The sequence below is a fragment of the Balearica regulorum genome, chromosome 17 (genome assembly GCF_011004875.1).
Source record: "Balearica regulorum gibbericeps isolate bBalReg1 chromosome 17, bBalReg1.pri, whole genome shotgun sequence".
Taxonomy (NCBI): Eukaryota; Metazoa; Chordata; class Aves; order Gruiformes; family Gruidae; genus Balearica; species Balearica regulorum.
The window spans coordinates 13,044,816-13,065,908 of record NC_046200.1 but is presented as its reverse complement, the minus strand read 5'-3'; the positions used below and the strand labels follow the sequence as shown (position 1 = coordinate 13,065,908).

The 21,093-nt window shown below is 39.5% G+C and overlaps 1 protein-coding gene across 4 annotated transcripts in view; it reads right to left on the bottom strand.

Moving 5' to 3' along the window:
- TAOK3 (TAO kinase 3) overlaps positions 1–21,093 on the bottom strand; it is a 92,164-nt gene that overhangs the window by 37,861 nt on the left and 33,210 nt on the right. For all 4 annotated transcript variants that reach the window (XM_075769809.1, XM_075769813.1, XM_075769812.1 and 1 more), the window contains 7 exons: positions 12,761–12,859; positions 11,346–11,556; positions 7,216–7,287; positions 6,102–6,203; positions 5,587–5,632; positions 4,548–4,644; positions 971–1,084 (listed from right to left, as the gene is read on the bottom strand). In XM_075769809.1, coding sequence (XP_075625924.1) covers positions 971–1,084; positions 4,548–4,644; positions 5,587–5,632; positions 6,102–6,203; positions 7,216–7,287; positions 11,346–11,465 — 551 coding nt within the window. In that variant the 5' untranslated portion in view covers positions 11,466–11,556; positions 12,761–12,859. The remainder of the gene's footprint in view (positions 1–970; positions 1,085–4,547; positions 4,645–5,586; positions 5,633–6,101; positions 6,204–7,215; positions 7,288–11,345; positions 11,557–12,760; positions 12,860–21,093) is intronic.

Here is a 21,093-nt window from a genome sequence, read left to right as displayed (position 1 = left end):
GGTTAGGAAATACAAATTGTGACTCCCAGCACATAGCTTAACACGAGATGGCTTCATTATCTTCAGCAGCGCAGCGGACCAGAACTTGAAGAGCCAGCATGGAGTTGAGTAAAGCCATGCTGAAATGAAACAACGCTGGCCTACACTAGTAACTCTTCCAAGAGGCAGTTTAAGGATGGAAAGTAAATAAGAGGCCAACCTGATCATCTTGCTGTTAGCTAAACATGCTGGCACATGGGAGACCCACACTAATCTCAAAGGTATTGTACCTGCAGGCAGACAGCAAGGGCTGGGAGAGTCCTAAAGGCATCACTTTCACTTTCACCAGAGATGGTGGGTTTTCCATTGGCACACTGGGAAAATTTTCCAGCAGATATACACAGCCTGTGAGCATAGCTATGAAAGGAACAGGGAAATCCGGAACAGTGGGGAAATACTGTGGTCCAGGATAAAGGGATGACTCGGAGGAAAAATAAGCAGCAGGCCCAACCTGCAAAAATTCAGCTTCCTAACTTTTGCTCTTCAAAGATGAAGCAGGCTTCCTGCCAATGGACTTGACCAGAGGTTGGGCGATAGGTGACCTCCCATCAATGCCTGGGGCATCCACCACAAAATAAGTGGAACATAAAGCTATGCTGGTCCACTATGTTAGGAATGCCAAGCAACTCAAGTGACCCTTAAGCAAGTTTCTTCAAAACAGAATTTAAGTAGCTGTGTGACTTCCAGATTAACAGGATTCCTTTTCTCCATGTGGTTGTCTTAGTTTCATTACCTATGGCTACTGCACAGCCTACCTCTACTCATGGGCACCGAGGAAGAACACATTTCCTGAAGAGCTGGACACAGAGATTTTAAGAAAACTGCTTAGTTAATAAAAGTTTTATGACAGATATTATTTCCAGATTGTAAAGTGCTGGAAATGGAAGAGAGCAGTCTTATAAAGGACTGAGGTATTGCAGGCTTTACTCACCAGTAAGGCGTTCCCACGAAAGAATTGGCAGGGGAAACTATAGATGCAGACCCAAAATCAGCTAGTTTCACTTGACCTGGTTCTGTTAGAAGAATATTTCCAGCTTTAATATCCCTTTAAAAAAGAAAAATATACTTCTGGTTACAGCAGAATAACTTTCAAAAATTTACAAACACACAGAAGTCTGCTAACAACATTCATAAAAACCTGAGAATATTTAGAAGTCTAGCATTACACAAGGCTAGAGAAATCAGATGCATGAAGTTTTTTGGAATGGAAGCCTGGCTGTACCCAAAAAGGGCAGGGCGCAACAGAAAAGAAGAGATGAGCCACAGTTGCAAGGTTGAGGCCCCAAACTGAGATCCAGGAGAGATGTATCCTAATACCCAGCTGTGACACCCTTAAACAATACCAGACATACAATTTTCATCTTTCAAACGCCCTAGGCTCCCTTACCTGATCCTTTCTACATCTCTCAGATAATTCACACATTTAAGAGATTAACAATAATGACACTACTGAAATACAAAAGGCACAAGGTATATTCAACACCGCTGGCACCATAAATTCCTAAATTCTGGCAGTAAGCAGGATAATTTCAAATTAACTGCCCATGAAATGCTGAGAAAGGTTAACTCAATCTGCATACCTTCCAAGACACTTGGCAATGACCAAAGTTTGAGACAGAGTTGTCAGTTATAACCAAAATACCTTTTCCTTCCACCTATCTGACATAAAAGGAGGATTGCTTTAAGAAATTCAAGGCTACTTACACATTGTCAGCTGAAAATCGGAATATAGTGAAAGTTCCTTAAAATCCTGATAGAGCATTTCAATAACAAAAGGAAAATTGCATACTAGGTATGCCACAGATGCCTTTTCATGGGCAAAGCTATTTGGCTTTTGCAAAAGCAGACCCCCAACATAAGTGGAATATGTGTAAGGGATCCCTGTCAGCTAGGCTGTATACACTATACGATCTGGAGTGTCTCTTTGCCATCTCTTCAAAAAATATAATGTATCTTTAGGCAAAAAATCCATCAGGAAAAATATCAGCTTTTCTTATCTGGTGCTCAACTGTAATTCCTTACACACCAAAACCACTTATCAGTAGTAGACGTCCAACACAAACAAGTTACCATGTATTGCCAAATGTACTCACACTCTGACCTTGTGAAAATCAAGCTAATTAGAGAAATGGGAATGGAAACAAAGCATACACTGAATTATCATAAAACAGTTAAAGCATAATCACTTGTGCATCAAATACAAATCCACTATCACTGCAGACCCACAGAACAGGCAAGCTGAAAGACCCTTGAAGTTTACCATGATGCAAACACTGGTGAGATGCCTTTGTCTCCAAAGGCAGCACACAGGACAGGCAAAGCTGGGATCAAGAGCCACAGAGATAGGAATTTACCTACAGTATTTCAGCAGCAGAGCCAGAATAAGAACCACCATATCCCCATTCCCAGGAAAATACTGCTTCAAAACTAATATTAGAGAGTTTTTCCACACACGTGCTACTCCATTACATCCTGACATGCCTTCACGTTTTGTGTCTATGCATCTGTCACTCCTGCTGGAGGACAAGTGCTAAAGATGTCTCATATGTGCAAGAATGAACACCTCAAAAGCACAAGAGACAGCACAAGCTCTGTGCTATCATTTCCACTGCTGCTGCCTTCACTGCACAACAATCAACAACGGATTCAAACACATTTGCTCACTTAGTTTTGCCTCGTGCCTGTGATTAAACAGAAAGTCATCTCATCCTTTGCCATCCCACAGCGTGCCATTAGAGCTAAGCAGTAGCAGAGATGCTCGGGAAGCTCAGGAGGCGAGCTCAGAGACTTGCTTTATTCCTGCATCTCCACAAGGTGTCCCTCCCTTCTAGGTCTCGTTTCGCATTCCGTGCTGGGCAGGGAAACCAAAGCTGTCCCACCTGCCAGCTTCGGTCCCTTCTCATTCAGCATTTAACTGACTTTTCTGGGTGCTACTGGAACATGCCACAGCAGAGGCCAGCACCGGTGTTTTTCTCCAGGCGTGCAGCTCCACTGCAGCTATGCGCATCAGCGGAGTGCTCCTCCTCGCCAGGAAATGGCACTCTCTCACCTCTCCTTTTTAAGGTACATCTATCAGACAACCAGCAATCTTTTCTTGGTCATCTTTTCTGAGAAAAAAGACTTGTCTTCCCATCTCAGAAGTTAAAAAGCAGAATACCCCTTGGAAGAAAACCAGCTAGGTGGGAAAGACCTTTGCGGGACCTCTAGCAGTAACCTTCCTTACGGCCACTCTCAGCACGCTGCAACAGCAAAGTCACTTTTTCCAGTTTAAAAGAGAAATAGCTGGCTTTGTTCTTGAAACACAATAAGCACACTAATGGGAAGTTCCCACAGAGTAGCTAGTATTCAGTATGTGAAATTGCTGAGTTTACAACACATTAATTGCATCACGTTAGAAAGTTCTAATGAGCATTGAGAAAAACTAATTCTCAATATTGTTCATACAGGGAGTCATTTACTATAAATAAGAATTCAATGCACTTTCAAAGCACGTAAAATATGCCAAAATTGGTACTTTTATGCTCAAATAAGGGCATATATGCAAAGGGCTGATAAAAAATCATCTTACTTTCATAAATTGGCATTCATGTTTAAATTAAATATTTCACTTATACATGGTTATTAAATCATATATAGATATACCCCAAATAGTTATTCTAACAAGTGACAAATAATTCCTGTCTCTCAAAATCCCTCACTGTCACAGCCTCAGATACATCAGGTTTTTTTGTCTCAAGCTTGCCAGTGGATGGCAAAGAGGCTTTTAGCCCCATAAATTAGTCTCAAATTGCTTCATTCTGAATCCCCACTCACATTAATCTAGTTCTCACCCATTTCACAAGTCCCTGACATATCAGTAGCACCCAAAATCAGACAAAAAACCCATAAAATGAGAACACATGACATTGACAAACAAGTAAAAAAATCCAAACTCCTGAAAAATACCATGTTAAGAAGGACAGATCTAGGAGCTGGTATCCAGGAGCAGCCAGTTATGAAAATCTTCCTCTGCCTATGTGCTCTGATTTCTCCTAAGCTAGCTCTATCCTTTACACTTATGCTTTCATCCACTGATTTCTGAAAGCATGAAGTTTTACTTACTCATATGTAAAAAAAATTCTCACAACAACTAGTCTTAAAAATAGTCTAGCTCTATCACTCCACTTTATTTGGCAAATTTAGGGTGATATTTTTCTGTCAGTCAGCCAACATTCAGGTATATTCTTTGTTACCAAAGTCCGCAGAGAAAAAGTGCTAATGTAGAAAAGAATTCAGCTCTGAATATAGCCACATTAAATTATTTCAACAACTAGAAAAATGCTGTCCTTAGCAGCCAACAGTTTTTATTTATAAATCTACCCTGACATTAGAAGTACTGACAAGTCCATTAGAGAAAATTTTGGTAAAATAACGTTTACTAAAGTTGCTTAAAGACAGCAAAGCAATTTTCAGACTCCAGAGAGGGAAAGATGGAAGGACACCCAAGTACCACCAAGCTCTAGCCTTACCTATGAATTTTACAGTGAGAGTGCAGGTAGGCCAGCCCCTGCAAGGCACCGTGGGTGATGGCAGCAATCTCCACTTCCTGAAGTGGTTTCTTGTGAACTACGGAAAAAAAATTCAAGAAAAACCAGAAGGTAAGTGTGATCTCCTGAGAAAGTGTTTTTAAAGAGAAGGAACCACACCAATTTTGCCCGCTATGAGGTGAACATCGTCTTCATCGTGCTAGTTTCCTACGGCCTGATGGCCATTAGCAACTCTATGTGCAGCTTGTGCATGTATTTCACGTCATAGGAAACCACATTTGTCTTCACATTCCTGCTAGGGCCAACAGTTACTGTTAACACCAGGAGTCATGTCTGAGTGCAGCTTGCCAAGAGCATTTGAAATACTCATTTGGTCCTTAGCAAGGAAAACCTGCCACTTTTCTTCCCCAATAGACAAAAAAAAGCCAGGAAAATGAGGAATACAGCTACAAAGAGATGCCTCGAAACACCTTGCACATATCCCTAAATATGAACAGCACGTGCCTTTGACTGACCATACCTTAGATACAAAAGATATGGCCCACAGAGTGCTAGTGTTTGCAAGCTTCAGCTTAGACTCCCTATTCCCCTGCAGGTCCTGCTGTTGTAAGTTTTGAGGTCATATCAGTCTCCTGTTCTACAAAATCATCTGTAATTGTCCTTGTCTTGCAGTTTGTAGGAATAAAGGTGAACTCTGCAGGTTTTTGTTACAGATATTCAGAAAACAGGCAGTCTGCTTCAGTCATCAAAAGGCACAAATTACAGAAACATAGCCATATACATTTATACCTACCTTTTACAACACATAAATGTGCATGCCAACTATACACAGCACTGGCCTCCTGGGAAAGTCTCAGCTTACCCTCAGTATCACAAACACAGGCATTCTAAGTACAGAGTAAAGTAGTATAGACAGACTGCCTCTACCATCTGCAAAATACCAGTCTGTGAGAAAATAGCCTCCCACTATACTCAGAAGGGGCACCAGCAAAAAGAAAATCAAAGACTATATGAAACTTACCCTCTAGCAAATCAGAAGCTGATCCTAAACAGTATTCCATAACCAACTGCAAGAAAAAAGCATGCTTTTAAATAATAGGGTAGACAGTCATCCCCCCTCCAAAACAGTACTTGAATGGATGAGAAACAGTAGAGGCAAATAAAACCTTAAGTCATGAGAAATGCAATAAGCAATGAACAAAATGAAACGTTCTGAACATTCCAGCAACGTCAAGACATTTTTCATTGTTGGAAAGAAGGTTTAGGCACCGGGAAGTCTATGGGGAGATGTTGTAGAGGATGTTCCATAATAATTGTTTAATCTGCATGAACAGAGAGGCCTGCCTCAGTGAAGGAGGGATTTGTTCCAATATCCTAACTATCTATTCCCTTTAAATTACCTGGCAGCTTCTACAGATGAAAGGGGCTACAGGCAGCATGGGATGAATACTGCTGCATGTAAAGACACTGCATGTACTGAGTATTTGATAGCTGTACTGTACATTTTCCGCTCATGGAGATCTCTACATCACTCACCCATGCCGTATGCTCTTTCAGGTAACAGCCCTTATACTCTATGGTGTTGGGGTGCTTCAGCTGTTGTAGAAACTTGACTTCTTTGATGATATCCTGCCATTTCTAGTAAAAAAACCAAAAAGGCATAAATACATTTCTTTCCTTCATCCCCTACATACTCTCATTCACCACACACTGTAGTACAGTCTGAAAAGCAACCATAAAACTATTTTACAATGTGAAGACAGTAAGAGTCATAGTTGCAAAAGCACAACTGTACACAACTAAAGTTGTCTGGATCTCTACTGTATTAAGAGCCCCCCAAGACATATTTAAATAGCTTGAGGGTCACAGTATTTTTTTTTTCCTCATTCTATCTGCAATATATTTTACTTAAGGCATTGCTACTGTTTTGCTTATTGAACTGTCCAGTGGTCTCAAACCTCGTAACAAACCCAAACCAGGCACCACCACATACAGTATGTGCTGCAGATGGTAGCAGCGAGCTGTTCACTTCCTTCTGTAAAGCAGCACAAGGCAGCTCACATTTGGAAGGCCTCAGCGCATGCAGGAGACCAGCAGGTAAGCAAGGCAAAATGAGTTTAAAACATCCCTGTTTTCTCCTCACAAACAGATTCTTTACTGCATCTCAACCCACCAATCCAAAAGAACAGAGTCAATCCAAGTACAGAGCATCACAACACAAAGAAATAAGAAGAGCAACTAAAAAGCAACAATTGAAGCGAGACTGGTATTTTGAATAAAAGGTCTATGTAATTTTAGATTATAGATCCTGAAAAGTGTTTCAAATCAGCTATACATTCCAGCTGACACCTCAAAGAGCTATGGTTATGGGTCCAGTAGCCGGCGTGCTCTTAATGCACTTACTACTGAAATAACCACTCTACAAGCATTCTGAATTCCCATTCGCTTCCTTAAACTGAACTACTTGTTAAAATTTGCATAAACTCATTTTCCCTCCACAAATCTCCATGATTCCTATGGAAGTGAACAACTACAGCATTAAGAAGCTGGTCTACTAGTGTCACATGAAATACGCAGCTAATTTCACTGTTCACATTTACATTAGGGTTGCAAGAGCTTCTGCATGCAGAATTGGCTTTCTTCATCTTACCTCATTTGTTTGCTTTCCACTATAGGACATTTTCTTGACTGCCACCACCTCATTAGTGTGGGAATTTGTAGCCTGGAGTAAGGAGAGAGAAATAGATTGAAAGAAGTTTCATTTCTGCCCCTCCCTCCCCATGGAGTGAGCTGTGCCCTTGGCAAATGCAGGCTTTTCTCTCCTCTGCTGCATCCTTGCAAGCTCCTACACTGCAGAGACTTCTTCCTCATGATAAGATTTACCAATCAACTATTATAACACTTTTTCCTGACTTTATCTATCTTTCCATATCCATCGTTCCTCCCTTGGCCCTTACTGCACTCGCTACCTCTCTACTGAGACACAAATCAAGGCCCAACATTGCAGCTACTGAGAACATGCAAAATACAGTTTCATTGGAATTGCAGTAAAACCAGTTTTAGATCAACCTTTGGAAAAAATGTTTTTCAAGGAAACAAAGATATGTATCAAAATCTCTATAATTTCATCCAAAGCTCCCAGACAGTATTGATATTCTTAAACATCTATTTCAAATTCCAGAATGAAGCATCTTCTTGAAACTGGAAATTATCTCAATTAAAAAAAAGCAACCTTCCTTTCACTGCACCAGATCTCAGGTTTGCAATGAATACTACTCAGTCATCAAAATTCTACTTTTCTGCAGTCTGTATGATACAGGGATGGGACTAGAGGCTGAAAAGTCTCTACTTGCCTGGATTGGCACTGACCTCATTTCTGCACGTTAAGGACAGAAAAGTTGGAGGTTTTAGTCTTAAAAGAGTTGTCGAAATCCCAGTACCTCCAACCATTTACCATTTTTGGCACAAAAAATTAGTGACAGTTAAAAGCTTAAAATACAATAGAAGCTAAATGTGGTAAATCCTTCTTTCTACTGCTTGAGAGGATGACTACTATACTTGCAAGTAAAGTATTAGTGAAAGACATTTCATGATGCATACAGTGACTTCAAAGACAAATTATGTTGGGTGAACCAAGAGAGCACAGGAATTACTAAAGGGACTTGACACACTCTTCACAGCACACACTCCTCCTCCAATGAGTTAGAGAAAGCTGAAAACAAGTAACTTCTGGATAAGGCAAAACCCTTTCTAACCATTCATCATCCTGATTCAGCACATACAAGATCAAGAGTATTTTACTCAAATAGATTAATTAATGCTGGTGTTCTAAAGAAATTTCCAAGTATCTTCACATGAAGACAGTATCTCTCATTTCAGCTGGAATTTTTTGCCGAATGGCTCACTGTCAGGTTCTCACAGTTGTAGGTGAAGTTCTTGCTGTACCAAGCACTTGGGATCCTCCTGCCTGAAATAACTTAAAGGGCTGTACAAGCACACTTGACAGAAATATCCACTTGCTGAAGTGGTTTGGGCTATACCTGTAGATCTTTAGTGAAAAGCTTGGCAGAAAACAAGCACATTTTGCTTGCAAAAAACTCCTTTGCATTGCCCTCATCTGCTTTATCACTTTTCCATATTTCTTAAATGGATAAAAGTAGGTTCTTCTTGATAAAAAACTGTAAGTTGATTTCAAGTCAAGTTAGCATCAACTTTAAAACCTGGTGAGAAGTGACATATTTTTTCTGAGCCTTCTAATATATGAAGTATCATTTCTTTCAAGCCTTAAAAGAAATTTCAAATGATCTTGCCAAGCCTTGGCAATGGTATACCAGAAAACTAAACAGCTTGCAAAAATTGAGCTTAAATTTAATTTATACTGGAATAATCATATTAATCCACAATAACAACAGTGACAAGATACAGATCAATGTATTTGCTGTTTGTAGTAGTGTCAGTACCAATTTAAATAAAAAGGTCTTAGAGATGCAGCAAGAGCGTAACAATCCATGCCCTGTCCCTTTTTATGTACCTGAAGTCTCTTACCCATTCTTTTGGATGATTTAGAAAGACCTCTTCCTTCAAAGTTTTCTTCTGACCTATTCTCCTCTTTTGATGCCAAGCACACCAGAATCCCTGGAATCTTGCCATGACAATTCAAGATCTTATTCTCTGCCTTACTCCAAGATGCACAAGAATCAAGATGTAAGATTGGCTACAAATACTTTTAAAAAGGAGGGAAAACACAAAGACACACAGCATCCTCTGCATGGTAGGGAGAAGCTCTAGCATGACCCATACAAAGCAGGGTATAGCTAGAGACCTTCCTCAGGTGAACGGATGGATCCTGGGCCACTGTGCACTGAAAACTGCAAACAGGCGAGTTCCTGCTCATGACTTACATGTACAGCAGGACAGGGCAAAGACTCCCAAGAACACATCACTGGATGCCAAGTGCTTCATGCATCAGGAAGGAAAGCTTAAGTTTCAAACGGTGGCAAAGAAGTGCAGATGTATCACAGAAAAGTGGTGATGCATCTAATTACTATGTTACCACAGTAATATTACTACAGACAGGACCGCAAATCACCATCAACCTTGGAGGATGCAGTCGCTGCTAGGATATTGCAAGGAGCTGCAGTCTGACTAAACTCTCCAATGTTTTTAAAGCACAGACCACTTAAATAAAGCATCCAGGGAAAGGACGAAGAGAAGCATCAGGGAATCTCAAGTCTTTTACCTAACCACAGTGACATCCCAGTTGTAATCCTGCTTGGCAGATTGGATCTCTAACACTCCTTATGCTCTTCCTCTGGAAGGATGAGGAACTTCTGAACACCAGAGCTAAATGATAAAGGTAGCACCTTCACTACTTCATCTTTACCCTAAAGCATAGCATGCACCCTTTCCCTTTGGTTTTGAAAAACACTGGGTAGAACCTCCCTACTCCCATCTAAAAATATCCTTGCTTTTCTTATGGAGTGGATCTACACGTATTGTAAGTCTTACAGCTTCATCCTCTTACACACGTAGTACAATTAACATTATACTTTTTACCAACCTGTCACTTACTCATATATTTAAAAGTGCCTCTCCCACTGCTGACAATCCCCATGGCAGAAACCCCCCTGCATCATTACTACCAGATTATAGATTGAGGAATTACATTGTTGTCCCTCAAAACATGCACTGCTTATCTGATGCAGAACGTCAGGCTCCTCTCCTGTTCTAACAACAGTTCCACCAGCACTTCCATCACCGTACACACTATAAACAGTGAATTGGAGTGCTTGTGAATAATTCATGCCAGTTACTGCCAGGTTCTGGAGTCAGAGGTGTAAGGGTACTTGCCTCACAACTTTAATGTCTGATATTCAGAAATCTCAGTTCTAGTGAACTTGATCTTCTGGAGTGGCAGGCCACGCTACCAAGCAGCTTTAATTTGTCTCTGATTTTTTCATAGTGAATTCTATTTTAGTTTCACTGACAGCAATTACATTATAATTATTGCCAAATTCGGTATTTTGGATTTGGCTTTGATACTAATTGTAAAAGCACTGTTGTTCTCACTTTCCAGATTAAAGCCTCTTGACTATCAATTAACGCAATACATCCTTCCTGGTGGAATTCTCATTCTTCTTAAGACTTTCTCTTTGCTTTTGCCATGTAACCATTTGCTATTGAAGATAGTATGTTATGAGATTAATATGGGGACAAGGAAGGTGGCAAAACAAAATGATATTTCAAAGACATCTTTAACTAAATTATCAGAGCAGCAGAGAAACCATTCAAAAGCCTGAAGGCAATTTGATGCTACTTCCACCGTATCTTTACCCAAGTAGCCACAAGACCAATTCATTACAAAAGTAGCTTTTAACTCCAAATGCATTTTCAATCATTAATTCACTGGATCTATTCATTTGCAATGATTTACGAGCCTATGAGCACCAAGTAGAGCATCTTGAAATTCCAGTTTGACAAATTAATTTCCAACTGTTTAAATTCAACTTTCAGCATCAGACAGCACAAGATACCATAGACTTAGCCTGACTGGTTGGGTGCACTATTAACACTAAACTGTGACTGTAAATACAGCTGTAATAGTCAAGAGCTCAGGAGTGCCCTGGAAACACTTATTTTTGAGATGTGTTATGAGAAAGTTAATACACACAAAGCACTAAGGGTCCAAAGGACACTGAATTTTTAAGAATGCTGAAAATCTCTAAAGTGCTACTTAAAATGGTTCTGTTTTCCAAAGAAGAGGTAAAGAGCAATACTTACAAAGTAAACCGCTCCAAAACTTCCATGTCCAATTTCATGTAAACCCACAAATATTTCTTCAGGATCATCTTTGTAGAACAGGTCAGCTATTTCTGGGTCCTTTGGCACCCCTTTGCGCATGTTGAACAGTATTATGAACTAGTTCGCGCTTTCAATTCCCAATCAATTTCTTCCTTCATCGACAAAGTAGTTTGTAGACAGCATTCAGCACCTGGTGAAAAAGTTCATCTTTAATCTATTTCCTTTACACATGTTTCTGTTCTTGCTTCTCTGACGGCAAAATAAGAGGAAACACTTTCAGGAGCAATAGACTTCACTATTGTTTCCTTCAACTAATTCTTTTTTAATTATTAGTCCAATTTAGATATAGAGATTAAAATGCATTCAGAGTACAACAGCTCTATCTCACACAGGAAGCAAGTGCTGTAGTTACACTAAAGTCCACTTGAAGACAAGAGTCCTGTTGCTATGCAAAACATCCTGTGATACCAGTTTGTTATTCTTCATGCTGGTCTCCTAATGTGTCAGTTTTCAGACTATCACCATTGTTCCTCCTACTTTTCTCTGCTTTTTGTTTGCTTTGTTTCTCTACTCCCACTTGCCAGCTGGTGCTAGTAGAAGAGTTAGCTTCTAATCCACAGAAACACTTCACAATCACATGATTTTTATTTATATCTTCAGTGCTGTAAGACAGCTAGTGCTACTGGGTTGTGATGGCTCCCAGGTCACAGAATTGCTCTGAAAATTCCTAGACTCTATGGTGGAAGGGAGATCTTTACCTCCTTAACATCTTCCTTTAGCATAAGCATATAATTAGACAGCACAGAACTGACCTGCACTGAAATGAGATTTTAAATATTCATCCCAAAAATTTTATTTAGGGGAAAAAAATAAATCACATTTCCTATTAAAAAATCCTGAAAAATCTGCATTGGTTCATTAGAGACTGGTGTGCAAAAGCAACACTGGATGCCTCTACCCTGCTGCTTTTGACTTCTAAAACCCAGCAGACTATCTGCAGGTGAGTCATCTAGAGTAATTGCTAACAATCATCTGGAGCAAGTCTCAAAACTGCTTCCAGATATGTAGTTCAGCACCTCATTTATTGAGACCATATCTTCTCTGCGCAGAAAAGACTTCTGAGAATGTACACTAAAATGTTCAGCCTACCTCATGATACAAACCATTTCAAGAGAGACCAGCTGAAATTTAGCAATTGGATGAAATTAAAGCTAAAACATACGTAAAAGGTTTTAGAAGGTTTCAGGCTGCAAGTGCCATCCAGACCAAGTGATAAAGCAGAGTACAATTTTGGTCTGGGACAGTCTCCTTGGCTCAGGCTGATAAGTAACAGAGTAAGCAGCACAACAAACTGCGGTTCATTAGAGGTGCACAAGTTCTCTGCTGGAGCCTACCTGGGTAACTGTGGCACAAAGCATGCTCTGTGGCTCAGATTCCTTTCAGCAGCATTGTCCTGTGCTCTCGTCCTCCGAGACTCTATGCGTTCCTGTATTCTGCAAAGGAAAACAAGTATCAGTATTTAGTGAAAGTATTTTAAGTTTCATACCTTATTCTAATACACAAAAATACATGTCCAGAAAAGACCACCGACTATCAAGGCATCATTTGAAAGCACAGTTGAAAGGAGTACTGGCTGTAAATGCTCATGGTGGCTTTTTAGGTGAAGATACTCACTTCCTGTGCTCCACAGCCCTTGGGCTTGTTATGTATCATTATAAGACAGGAAGGCAGGAAAAGAGGTTAAATGCCAAATTCTTTGACTTTTTATAAAGACTCTTAAACTTGCTGAGGCATAGGAGGAGCATGGAAGTTTGCTCTCAGACTACACTTTCTCGATTGTGAGCTTTGTCCTTTTTATAGGCAAAGCTGAGTCTAGTATTTAGCTCAGTATGTTGTACCAGCTGACATATGTGACTTCAGAGAAAGTCCTAGGCATTAATAAGTCAAACATTGTTGGATTCCACTGGGGAGAGAACAAGCAATGAAGAGATGAAAAAGGAGGGCAACCAGTTAGACACATCAGCTGAAATCAGGTCTAGACTGCTCACGGTTAAGGATGCAACTGCCCGCAGTCACCCATTCCTACCGTGTGTAGCAACACCCCCAAAGAGCCACAGCCAGCCTCTCAGTAGAGTCAACCACACCGAGAACTTGGAATAATAATAAGCTTAAAACCTCATAGAAAAGGTTCTTGTGTAGCCACATCCCCAGGAAAAATGCTTCACAAGTAAAGCATACTGCAATAGTAACATTGCCAAAATCTGAATTAATATACACCTGAATTAATATACAAACAAATTCCTTTTCTCATTTATTAGGAAAAAATATACAAGCAGAAGTCTTCCTGCTAGTAGCTAACATTACCAAAGAAATTGTATTTTTGTCTACTGTTCTCAACACAGAGCCATACTATTGAGCTACTAAAGCTATTTGAAGAGCTCTAGAAAAAGGTTCTGCAACATTTAGTTTAAAAAAAACCCCAAACCAAAAAACTCAAGTATAAACAAATGACAAAAGCCAGATGAACTAAATGATTATTCATTCTCAGCTGATTTGCCTCACCCAAAGGTGCTATATTTACTACATGCCTGCAGACAGGGGCAAAGAATGCAGTATTTCAGGTCTGGCATTCTTCAGCCAAGTGAAAAAAATCTATTTGGCTTTAGAACAATAAAACCAAACTGATGAAGAAAGCAATTTATCCATCTCTAGTCAAATGAACCTCCCTGCCACAAACAAAGCCTGTGCAGCTCTAATATTCAAGGATAAATTAGTATTTAAAATGGGAAACTAAATGTCAATAATTAAAAGTTAAGCCCTAAGTAATAATGTCATCCTCCAACTGGGACAAGCATATATAGTGAGGCTGTACAGTAAGTTAATCTTCTCAGCAGGACTATTACTTTCCAGTAACGTTTATCAGAAAAAGCTTTGGATGGAAAGTGTATCGAGAGTAACTGGAGTCCTGTCAATGTGAACACAATCACCAACTGCTCCATGTGATCCCGCAGCACCTTTTGGCACTAACTCTGAGCACCCTTTGCATCACCACATCACAGCACTGGATATGTGGTCTGGGCACGGGACAGTGTAAGACAGAAAAGGTACCAATCACACCACCGTGGTAAGTTGGCAAGGTCACAAATTCTAATATTACAGCTCTGTTCTAGAAACAGGAAAGACTGAAATAAAGAGGGTCTAAACAATGGCAGATAATTATGGGAGTCGAATGCCATTAGTAGAAAAACCTCAAGTTCGAGGTATGGTCAATCTAAGCAAGTTCTTGTCATTACTGAACTAACACATCAAGAAACAATTTCTGCTAGATGCCAGATTTCTATTCTTTGTCCTCCAAAAAGCACACCTAAAGCAGTATTTAAGACTCTCCGCATGTTCTGAAGACCTCAAATGCAAGTGGCATTAATCACACTGGTGGTGACTTACGGAAGTGACAAGTGACTCAAGATTTTCAGGGTCTGTGGGGTCAGCATTTTGTTCAGGTAAGGCCATTTGGAGATGCCTTAAACTGCCTACCTAGAAATTAAAGCTCTCAATCAACAGTTACTAGTGAAAAATCCTTGCCTTGGAGGAAAAAACTGCTTGTGCCTCATTTGTGAGATCCTGTAAGGGATTAGAAAAAAAAAGGATGAATTCTTACTAATACTGAAGAACTGCATTGAAAACCACAAGTGCAAGATGATTATGTTCTTAAACCAGCGAAGCAATTCTGCTCAGAGCAGTTTGTGTACTACTCCCCTCCTCTCCCATCCCTCAAACACAGAACACAACCCAGCCAAAGGGACCCCCTCTCGATGGACGCGTAGTTACTGCTGTAGTTCTGGCCCATTGCTATCTTATGGTGTTTCAAGGATTCTCTACTCCGCACTTACACTAAATGGTGCTTTTAGTGGCTGGGGCAAGACGACAGCAGGTCTCATCATGGAGTTTCACCAGAAAATGATGGTAGAGAGTATGGGAACAGTCAGGCCAGGAGGAGGAACAATAATAGTGACACGTCCTGCAGACTACTCTTAGATGAACCCTGGATAATGCTGTAACAAGTCTCACCACTATACCAAGCAAATTGGTTTGTTTTGGTTTTCTCCCCCCCCACATTTAAAGAAAAACACAATTCCTTCAAGCCTAAGCAGCCCTCACAATTAACAAGCATGTATTACTGCTTCTGCTACATATGTCTACACAAAGATTCTCTTGCTATCAGTTATGACCCATAGGTGCTATATTAACAACACCAGAAAAGATCTTCATCTGAATATAAAGGAAGCAACAAAACACAACTGGAAGTGCCTTTAAGAAGAGCTGAACTACCCACATTTCCAAATATTCCATTGATCTAAGACTATATCCATGTACAAGACCACAGTTATACTTGCACACTCAAATTCTGTAACTGCTAACAAGATGTTTTCAGAGCATAGTATCAGAAGAGTTAAGATATTCACTTCTTTCTTTGTCAAGTCCACTAAACAACCAGCAGCCCGCCCAGCATCCTTACCTCACACATTCAGTACACACAGCACTGTTTCCACTCCCTACAAGCATCTCAATTTCAACACTCCAATAAAGTGCAAGTGCATGGCTTGTAAAATTCAGTTTGAATTGCATCTTACAACACTACAGGCCCCTTTCAAGTGTGTACAGAAATATATAAAATTAACATTAGTTCTTAACTACACTCCAGTACTTCCCAAAACAAGGACAAACTTTTCCACTTCAAGTAGAAAAACAAGCTACAGGAAACTGGGTGGAATAGCAGCAGATTCCACTCATAGGAGGAGCAACGTGACACGGCTCATGCATTCATTTTTAGATGAATATTTTTGGGGGAATAATTTTACATCAGAATTCTTCTTCCAAGAACGACAAACACACAGAGTCCCCTTTCTTCATTTCAGTCTCTACAAAATCTCCAAAAATCTGGAAGACAACATTGAGAAGGAAATCCTCAGATAAATTCAGCCGATAAGAACTGTCCTGAATAAGAAACCTTTTGAGCTCAAAGTAGGCACATGCTCCAGTTATACTGGTTTGTTTGATTATTTTGGGTTTTCAGGTGGGGATTTTTGTTTTTAAGAAGTAGGAGCCTTTTTCCTCCCTTTAATTGCTACACATGGCTAGCTAGCAGGGCCATAGGCAAACACTTCATCCAGTGGCTTTGCAGGTAATTCCCTCACGAGCAGACCACAACCTAGGATGACGAGTCCATTCCTTCACAGAAGTGGGTACTTTGACTTTTGGAGAAAGACTCTTGAACCTCCATATTTTAAGCTTTTCAGTGTCATTTCTTTGACTATTAAGAATTACTTTTCCAGCTAATGTTACATAACTGAAAGCAACATACATGTGTTTTTCCTAGTGTGTTAGCATTTAGGTGTATCTCACTGTTTTAAGCATTAAAATAAACTATCTGGTACATAAATTCAAGCTACTCAAGTTTGCTGAAAGTGACCACAAAAAAGCAACTGTACTACAGTCTTTGCTTAATTAATCATTGATTCCAATGTACTCAGAATTCTGAGATTTCACTTTGGTCTAGAAGCAGCAAGTCTTCTCATGTCCTTTCTGCAAATTTCTAAGAAGCAAAATGACCCAACCTGTACCTAACAGAAACAGAACGTACCCAGTGACCTTCAGTAGCAAAGAAAGGTATTTTTGAGCATTTGAAAACACTCTCCGATATCAGGATAGCGCTCCCTGAAGGCGCGTGGGCAGGGAGACCAGCTTCAGGAATCAGGACAGTGTCTGCTAGGAAAGCCGGGTAACGTAATCAGGACATAAGCACACAAGGTGCCTAGTCATATAGTTAGTGGCTGAGACATACACCAGTTCCTCAAATACTACTTTTTTTCCCTCTGCTTCTCAAAGAAATTACTTCCCAGAACATTCAAGTCAATGACGCACACCATTTTTATTACCATTTGCATGCTATTTGGATGTAATCACAGCTCTTCACTACCTACAACTTCTAAAAAGAACTGCAAGAATTTTCCTTTGCCAAGTATTCAGCTTAGCAATCCGCTTCGACTATCACCCTGACACATACATACTTTGATCCAGTATTCTCCAGTGCTCACGTGTGTGCATCAGGTCATTTAGTGTTAACAAGATTACTCACGCTAATAAAAAACCCTGAATCAGAACTTTACTAAGGTGATCACAGTGCCCCTGGGACACAAAATTAAACTAATAACTTGCAGGTCTTATTGTAGATACATTCCTTCACTGAAGCAACTTTTTTTCCCAGATTAGAAGCAGTAGTTTACAAGGAAACATAGTTCCATTTGCAACTCCTCTATGACTAGTTATTTATGTGTCAAGAATAAGACAATAAACTTATTTTAAAAAAACCCAACAAAACCAAACATAAAACCAGTGGGCTTAAAGTCAAGAAACAAACAATTAGATTTAGTCATAGGAACATTTCAACAAGTATGAAGTCAAGCAACATGCCAGCCTTCCAAAGGAAACCGTACCAGTCACGTTCACTGGAAATCCTCCTGGCAAAGACACACCAGCTACTGCAGGAAGCTGAGGGGTATCATAAGATGTGACAGAATGCAAATGCATCAAAACCCACCTATACATTGTGTTTCTCCTTGCTCTCCAAAAAGACCTTATGGCTGATTATTAAGTTTCAGTAATTGCAGAGTGATGATTAGGCACTGAAGTGAGGAACTAGTGGCACCTATGGCACTGATCCATCTTGACCTGCAGCCAAGTAGTAACTATAATCCTCCCCTGCCTCCAAAAATATTAATTTATATTCCTGTTTATAAACTTCCTATGGAAAAGCACAATATACAAGGTAAAAGTGACACTGATCCTCTAATTTTCTTAAAAGGAACATTATTCTGAATTGCGTTGTGGAGATATCCTGGGAATGTACTTCCAACCCTACTGTTCAAAGGCAAAGTGCCATCTTTCCTCTGCACCTAATCCAAAGCTCACGACTCAATGAACATTTCCATGAAGGCCAGCACTAGTAATCCTGCTTCATCAAACTCCATGGAGTTTTAAAACCTGTGAAACAGCATGCTTAATTTTAGTTTTGCTTTTTACATTTTCATCCAATGATTGTTTAAAAAAGCAGGAACAGAATGAGGAGGCATACATCTGAGATACTTCTGATATGCTCATTTAGGTTGACACAAATATAGTCCCTAATCTCACACCTACTTTTGAGCACCATGTAGCTCTTCCAAAGCATTAAACCCAGCTTAGAAAGGGTATCTGTAATTTTTCTCTATAGTAACCACCCCTTCATACCCACAAACCTCAAAGCAGGTAAAGAAGTCTGACAACCAAGGTGATCTTCCCCAATAACATGTTCCTGTGGGCCTGTTTGTGACAACAGAGCCGCCTTCTCCCCCCAGATGCATAACAAAGAATTTACTAAGGACTTCATACAAATCCAGTGTTTTCATTACCTATGAACCAGAAATATTTACAACATTATCTGCTGTGTTCACAGTATGGAAACAGCACAAACAGAAGGAAATGTGGTGTCAGATAGTATTCCAGCTCACAATTCAGGTGCCTCTTTTTAGACAGGTTCCCCAACAGACTCTCAAAACTACTGCCAGGAACAGCCCCACTTTGCTCTTGTCCATAAAGCAAAAGTTGAGGGCTTCGTTCGTTTGTTTTTCTCTTCAAGGAACATCTGTAACAAAGTTAATATCAGGCAGCCTTTTTCTACTACCCACACAGCTAAAAATTCAGCAAGTGATTTTAAAAAGACATATGCTTTTGACTATCCTGTTGCAGATGTTTTAGTGTTTTGAAAATTTTGCACCTGTCAAAAAATAAAATCACATGATGTTTTAATGACAAAATTGTGAGGAAACTATGAATGAATGAAGAACTCAGGTGATTAACTCAACTGGGACAGTCATCCAAAGCAGCAAACAAGCTGGTACCTCCCAAATCTTGTCTGCAAGTGGCATCTTAAGAATGAATGGAAATAAAAGGAATGATAGCATTTCTTAGTACTCGGACATTTGTCTCTTACAGGCAGGAGGCAAGCCCTTTACCTTCTCTCTGCTTTGCTAAATACATATAATTGTAGTTACCCAAGATCATGGGGTAAAGCCTGGGCTTTATTTTAAAAGTCAAACAGCATTGTTCTTCACAATAGATATGTAATGAAAAAGCAAAACTTCACAGCAAGAGACAATGAGTGATGCTTCTTAGTAATTTTCCAGTTAAGTTTAAAACAATTTAATGAAAATATGTATGCCCTTATTTTGTTTAAGGCAGCTAACACTATGACATTTCTTGGGCCAGAACCTCTATTTTATCATAAAATCCAGAGTGCATTATTAGGATTTTGCAGGTTTATTTGACAAGATTAAAAACTAAGTCATAAAATAAACCTTGTGTAGTTAAAAAAAAAAAGGAGAGAAAAAGGCTTCTTGCTCTGAACAACAACATTTCACACGATTTCATCATGGTACGCTTGAAATAATTCGGTAGTACATCTGGAAGGGAGGAAAGATACATGAATAATTTTAAATCCTAATGTACATAAGCCCAAATAGCATCATACAGAGAAATATAAATTTCATCAGATCTTCTCATCAAAACATCTCTAAAACATCACATATGGGTCATGAAATTGAGGAAATTGCCTCCTTATTTTCATCAGATTTTTTCTGTAGCATTTTTATCAGGCTCTTCATCATGTTGCTTAAGAGCCAGTGAACTCCAGACAATTATGAATTCAGGAGTATTATGCTGTGTGCTACTCAGAGGCAAAAATAAGTCATCGCATTTGTTTATGAAAGCCTGAATAGACACCAGCACACTCAGAGTTTCCTACCTATTAATATAATGGCTTCCAAAGAGTTGTAACCATTTCATGGTTAAAGCTATTTTTAGATATTTTTTAAAGAGTTTATATTTTGACCACCATGTAATCAAACAAAAAAAACCAGCAACTGAGTAAGTTTATTCCCACAGCTCTCCAGAGTGTCCAGGATGATGCTGTAGTGAGAGCTGACCTACTCCAACTCACCTGCATTTTATTTCAAAACTGTAGGATCAACACTGCTGACACTGAAGCAATCACAGTGGCCACCAGATCTACATACCACCAGATCATTTAAATAGTAAACATGTAACGAGGCTTCAAGTGTATCTCCATCGGCATTTCAAGCTCAGCTTTTCAAAAATGTAGGAAGTGACTGTCATAACTCTGAACACTAAAAAATTCTATGAATTTTAAAATTAGTTTTCATATCGTTAGCTTAAATGGCACAACTTTGATTTGCTCCTTAGAGTAAGTTAAAAACTGCAGAGAACAGTTAAATTTAACTGAAGGTAACATATAATTAGGCTACTGAACAGTTACTTTGTGCTACCCAAGGAAAAGGTGTGTTTTAGTGGAAGACATGTAGATATTTATGTATGAAAAGCCTGTGACACCATTTGGGGCAAAAAGTGATTTTGTTACATAAGTGCAAGACAATGAATAAGATCCTTTAACCTAACAGCGGCTAATGTAGCTACATGGCTTTTGTCGTAACACTAGCTGACTTTGAAAAAGTAGGTTTCTATTTTAAAAACTGTTTATTCCCCTTTTGCAAGACAGTGTAACTCAGATACTGATTTTCTGGAAGCTATACCACAGCAAAACTGGCCAAAGAGAGTCATGCAATCCTTAACAAAAAGCAAGAAAACAGATGCAAACTGCACTCATTGGGGGGGG